Raw genomic sequence first — 6,887 nt, forward strand, 5'->3', positions numbered from 1 at the left:
CAATTATAACTATGTGTGGTGTTTGAATGGGATATATATACTATTGTTATTTTTTAATATGTTTAAATGTACATAAATCTAGTAAAGCCATTTATGTTATATATAAATTGTGGATTTTCTTTTAAAATTTACTGGCTCTTGAAATTATTGTTGTTACCTGTAAATGTCCATTATAAGGCCAGTGGCTGTCCATAGTTCAGCACAATTAAGGACAGTTACGGCTTGATAATGGATAATGATGTCATAACCTAATTCAAGGCAGCGCGTCACTGACTGGGTTGAAAATTTTCAAATATTAAAAAAAAACCAGAAATGTATTTTCCGCTTCTATTCTTCGTCATCATATTAACGAATGTCTAATTCATTTTGGAAGGAATTTTGAGGAGTGCCAGCTAGGATGTGTCGATCGATTATTTTATTCGTTATAATATTGAACGTAAGGTTTGTTTACAATGATGTTGTCGTTTTCGTGCTTGAGCTCTATCTATACAAATATCTAAAAATACATAATACAGATAATATCGTCGCAAAATAGTTAACTGTTTATTGGTGTGGATTTTGATGACAAAATTTCCCATAAATGTGTTTTATGCGATGTGTGAGTGTGTGTGTTTTGAACTGGAAATGGAAGAGGGAACTTGCTGATTTTGATGAAATGTGCTTTCTTTATAGATCAGCCTGCCGATACAATCTTCGAAATGGATAAAACGCCTATCAGCAGAGAACACAGTACTGTATTGTAATCCAGTCGTGTGTAACGTCGGGTACCGTAAGTATTTATCTTACTACATAGTTAATAAATACATTTCTCTGAATATACACAGAACCCCCCCCCCCATTAAAGTAATTACATCATGTTTCATTTCAGCATTTTATATATATATAGAATTTTGAGAAGACATCTATATATAGTGTGTGACATGATGACCTATATAGATATGTAAGTTGGGTTTTCCACATACATGTAGCCTATTATTTCACGGAATTGGCCGAACGTGATCTAATTGCAAAGATGCTGTAACAGCACAGGTACTTTTCGCGAATGAGAAATTATAATAAAAAACCCGAATACACTATTTTGTTTTCATTTGCGATAGGTACCTGTGGTAAACACATTAAGAAATACGAGTTTGCTCCCTTTAATCAATCATGTTTCATATTGTATTGGCAGTACTCTATAAACTATAGATTGTTTTTGGTGTGAAAGGGAAGTGCCTGTGTTTACATTTTAAGCTACTGACGGAACATTAATTTTAAATTATCAAAAATCAAAACTGGGAACATTTTGTTGCTCGTATTCTAGTACCGTACGTAAAATTTTAAAATGACATTAAAATAGTTAGAAATTAAATAAATTTAATGAAACAGATAGCTGTAACAGATGGACAATATACTCAGAATTTTGGTTTACTGAAAAGTTAAGCTCACAGTGAAGTATTTTGACACATATTTTGAAGAAGAATTTTCACTTACAAGTCTTTTTACCTTAACAAATTATTCAAATAACTGCATTATTGCTTGGTTAAATTATAATTAGTATGGTTGGCATATTTTCCCCTAAAACAATTGACAATATTTGTGACTAACTTGGTCACCACTATTAACTGATTGTCCTTCTTTGTTAGCATGCTTATTAACAAATTAGCGAATCCCCCATGTCTCTTATTTTATTAAATTATAATCCCCCATGTCTCTTATTTTATTAAATTATAATCCCCCATGTATTTTATTTTATTAAATTTGCGTAGAAAAACAATAAGCAGCAAATAGCTATATTTTTTTTCCAAATATGACATTAAAAAAAAGTTCTGAACAAAACAGTCTCTAAGGTCACAAGTTAAATACAAAACATATAAGGCCAAAACAAAACGTAGTGTGTTTCAGGTATCATGCCAGACTAATATGAAAGGGTGGGTCGGCAGGCAATTAATTATATTTTCATTTCATTTTTTTTTTTAATTTTCATGGAACAATAATAAGCATTATATCAAATTTTACAATGCATTTCTACACCTTACAGTGGTTAGTAAGCAGTCAAGAAAAGAGTAAGGCTCCCTGAACAGGAAATAAAGCAATTTTAATGAGTGGCTGTAAGTTTTGCCTGTGTAATTAATTCTAAGGTAGATCAGGATACCTGAACAAACGTTTCCATTGACTTAGTTTTACCCGGGACTCTCACTATTAAAGTGTTTGAGCGTGGTCAAACGGGTTGATAATTGCATTCCCGTACGTTAGATATACATGATATGGTTATTACATTTTACAGCTGAAAACAATTTTGTTGTTGTTGTTGTAGTTTTAGAAATTCATGCCGATCAGTATTGACATAGTATTTTCTTTAATTGTTATAGCTCAATATAAAGTGCTAATATCGATATTTATTTCATATTGACGATTTCTTGTCCTTATTTAAATTCTACAGAAGTGTCATTTTGTAAACAAAACTACACAAACGACTACTGCCACAGATGTCCAGTCGGTAGTGTACAAAGCAAAGCGGTCGACTCAGCAACAGTGAACCACCTGACGGAGATCCTTAAGTGTGTATCAACAGACCAAGAACCGTCTTGTCCACCGGGTACGTTGTCTGTTCCCTGTTTTTGCCGCCGAGAGTGTTTGTCCTACAGGCCTCATTGACTGATCAAAGTAATTTATCATTGTACAGTGACATTGACTTGGTTTAACACAATACATTCAATATAAATATGTCTGTTTGAGTGTTACATAAACGAGCGAGGTCCTCATATCAGATGTAAGCGAAATCAGAAAATTACGCAGTTTTTATTAATGCTTACAGGACACTTTTTTTATAGGACATGTACTTAGATATGATAAACGAAACTACATTTTTCAACAAAGATATTTAACAAAATGTCATTATTTTAAAACATTTTTTCATAATATTATATGCAACGACATTCAACATATATATATACATATATAGCATTTTCTATTTAATATAACTTTAATGACAAGATTTACGACAGTCCCTATATCTGAATTTGTTACATAACACGAAGAAAATTAAAAATTAAAATTTGGATTTTATCGTTTGACGCTTTTGCACTTGGTTTTTCTATAATTGTAAACGTAATTATATTCAATATACTGGTAGTGTTTCCTCTTTGATATACTGTACAAAACTTCACACTAAATTTAAAGAAGACTTTTTATATACTTTATTTTGATTACTTACCAAATCTCTACAGTGTAAGTAACGACAACTCTGTGATAATACTTATCCTGTTATCTTCACAGAGACGGTATTGGTTTTAAGTGAGAGGAAGAGACCGACGTGTGAGTGTGATACAGCACGAGGATATGCTGGAGACAATTTTTTGATTTGTATCAGTTGTCCGGAATGTCCTCCTGGAACGGAATTGAAAAAAGGTAAAAAATCAAAAAATATAAATTAGTGATATGTTGTATAGAAACTGTGTGAGCTGAATCTCTATTTGTGCTATATAATATAAAGATTATTTTTACTGACCGTAGTTTATGCACAGGTACTAGACTCGTCTGTTAATACACCTATAAGATTATATTATTACCTGTGGTTTATGTTATCCTCTGTAATGGAATGCTGTATGAGGAGCAAGTTGACTGTAACTCTATTTTCTGGTATGCTGTATCAGTGGTTTTTCTTCCATAAAGTATTGTATTGATTATTTAGTACAAAGGGCAGTTTTAGTGATGTATACTGCATAATGGGAACCTTTCGTTGAAACGTTAATTATCTTGGTGGTTTTTCGCAGTACACTTAACACGAAATCGACCAACACGACTGCGAATATTTCTAGTAAAGTACACCAATATAAATCATCTGCAAAGCAAATACTGCGTAAGCGATACTTTATACACGTAAATACGAAATCAACACAGGTAGTATACAGGTGATCTACCAGTATATCACAACATGTATTTAACCTTCAGTTTTTACAGCAGTTATATCAGAATTATATAATAATACATTGATATTGATATGAGAAATGATTCCCATTGATGCATTTGTGTTTTGAAGTACAATGTATTTTAAGCAGTGTTCATTCATATTAATTGATTTTGGTTAAAAGTGTGTGTATTCAAGTAATTGAATTCATGGTATGACTAGTACAAATCACAACATCATAAACATGACGAGGAAATAAGTACTGTGTGCTTATATAAATCCTTCTCATCTTTCTAACAAACTAGTGGCTATATAAATGACTAATATTTTACAATACTACAGAATTTTTTAAACAAATGTAGTCAAATATGTGGTAAGAGACATGAAAGAAAAGATACATTGATATTTCATGAAATAGTAAGTAAGCATATCATTATGAAAACATTACAAATGTTTCACAAATCCACTCAATCAATATATTAATGATTGTTTTCCTTAACCAAAACGTTTAGACTGGACTATTTCTACCTTTTGAGCTGTTGGGAGGCTAGAGTCTCCATACATTGGTAGAGAGTTGGTAAGGAAGGCAGTCGAGACAGTTCCGTATGGGAGTTTCATTTAAATGATCAAATTTATCTCAATTTATTTCATACAGATGGACAATGCAGCCACTGCCCTCCCGGTACATTCAAGACATCACAAGGATTTGGCCCATGCAGACGTCTTACAAAGTATTTATTTACAGTATGAAAAAGAACACAAAATTAAAGAAAATGACTAATGCGCTAAAAATATAGGTAGCTTAGCGATACAACAACTTCATTTCCAAACCACTGTCGGCGGTACTTATGGACTACGAAGTAACTTTTACGTAGACACTATAAAGATTAATAAAACAATTTTCCTCTCCTGGTTCGGGAAAGAAATTTAACACGTGCATAATGTGCAACCTGCTGAGATCGAACCCTGTATAATGTCGGTATACACAAGTAACAAGTTGTTGAAGGTAAACTTAACTATATATATATATAAAAGTCCATTTAAATGGATTTAGTATGACTGTAGGAAGAAACAAATGGTCCAACAAATGCCGCAAATTATAAAAAAAAAACACGTTTTGAAAGCTGGTGTTCATTAAGACTGAAATCACTGTGCCCAAACATTTAGCTCGGCCCACTAAACATGTTCTTTAGGTCGAATTGGGTCTGGAAAGATTTTTCTCTATAACCTTTTTTTTTTTTGACACCTTACCAATAGTTTCGCTGTTGTAGCTGTGGAGGGGAAAACAGAGAAACGCTTTTACAAGGAAATACAACAGCAGATGCTGTCTGTGGAAATTTTCTGACAACAGCTACAACGGAATCAGCATCTTCGGTACCAGACATGTCAACGCGTGAGTCACAACCTATACTAGCTGCCCTGTCGAGTGACGGTTTGGAGGGGTTTTCTCTGACTGGGGATGAAAACAGTAAGAGCCTTTTACTTTTAGCATTAAATCAAACGCAGTTAAAGCGAAAATTGAATATCATAAAATTATAATTCGGGTTCTTAACATTGTGATACAATACACATTTGTATATTATTGAATATCAGATATCTAATCTCATTCCATAATATGTGGCTGAGTTAATTTCTTTGGTAAGTTCAACGTTTATTTATCACTTGATTCATTTGTTCTAAAGACCAATCAATTTTGTTTACACACGCCAAATACGTATTTATAGCTAGTGACGATATATCTCAGACAAATATGATAACTATATATAATTTCACTACTTTACTTTTTTCACGGCTTTTGAGAAAGTAATTCGTTGGATTTAATATCCCCGGTTGTGTCCTGCCAAGTTACGCCTCTATCAGCCATTCGTTTATCTAGAAAGACCATTTAGACTAACTGCCTCGGTAGTTTCCGGTGTGCAGACTAACTTCCTCGCCAATTTCCGTAACATCCTCACCGAAATTATGAAACAAATTTGGAAATAGGCCTGACGTCAGAAAGTCACAACCATACTATATTCATCAAGCCGGCGTTTTGTATATAAATACGAACCTATTAAATCAATGAGTGTTTTCTTTTGGTAGATCCAATTTACTCGAGTCATGAAATGGAAATGCATGATATATACAACAATCAACAGAGGTATGTAACACATTACTGAGTCCATAGACAAATAACAAAAACACACCACTAATTATACAATTCACTATTAAATACTATTAAAAATACAAAACACCACCAATTATACAATACACTATTAAATACACTATTAAACATACAAAACACCACCAATTATAAAATTCACTATTAAATACACTATTAAACATTAAACATACAAAACACCAGCAATTATACAATTCACTATTAAATACACTATTAAACATACAAAACACCACTAATTATACAATTCACTATTAAATACACTATTAAACATACAAAACACCACCAATTATACAATACACTATTAAATATACAACACACCACTGAATACAATACACTATTAGATATACAACACACCACTGAATACAATACAATATTAAATATACAACACACCACTGAATACAATACAATATTAAATATACAACACAACATGGAGTATACAAAACACGTCTGAGGTGTATCATATTCTACTAAGGCATTCAACCAACATCAAGGTTTACATAAATTATTAGGTCGATGTTTAATTATTATATATTACGAGTTGCTACAGTTTGAGATTACTAGTGCATGCATATATGTTATAGTTTTAGTGTTAAATTTTACCCTAAATCGAGAGTGCGTCTATGTTGTAGTTCACTGTATAAAATATGACACTTAGTCGAGACTAAACGTGTCTATGTTGAAGTTCACTGTATAAAATATGACACTAAGTCGAGACTAAACGTGTCTATGTTATTGTTCACTGTATAAAATATGACACTTAGTCGAGACTAAACGTGTCTATGTTGTAGTTCACTGTATAAAATATGACACTTATTCGCGACTAAACGTGTCTATTTT

General features: G+C 32.3%; 1 protein-coding gene across 1 annotated transcript in view; it reads left to right on the forward strand.

Moving 5' to 3' along the window:
- The first annotated feature begins 326 nt into the window (after positions 1-326).
- Positions 327-6,887, forward strand: part of LOC110460244 — a 15,642-nt gene continuing 9,081 nt past the window's right edge. Inside the window, exons 1-7 of the mRNA XM_021513058.1 lie at positions 327-436; positions 673-769; positions 2,423-2,578; positions 3,259-3,390; positions 4,545-4,620; positions 5,161-5,357; positions 5,972-6,029. Coding sequence (XP_021368733.1) covers positions 398-436; positions 673-769; positions 2,423-2,578; positions 3,259-3,390; positions 4,545-4,620; positions 5,161-5,357; positions 5,972-6,029 — 755 coding nt within the window. The 5' untranslated portion in view covers positions 327-397. The remainder of the gene's footprint in view (positions 437-672; positions 770-2,422; positions 2,579-3,258; positions 3,391-4,544; positions 4,621-5,160; positions 5,358-5,971; positions 6,030-6,887) is intronic.

This window comes from Mizuhopecten yessoensis, unplaced genomic scaffold (assembly GCF_002113885.1).
Source record: "Mizuhopecten yessoensis strain PY_sf001 unplaced genomic scaffold, ASM211388v2 scaffold10333, whole genome shotgun sequence".
NCBI lineage: Eukaryota > Metazoa > Mollusca > Bivalvia > Pectinida > Pectinidae > Mizuhopecten > Mizuhopecten yessoensis.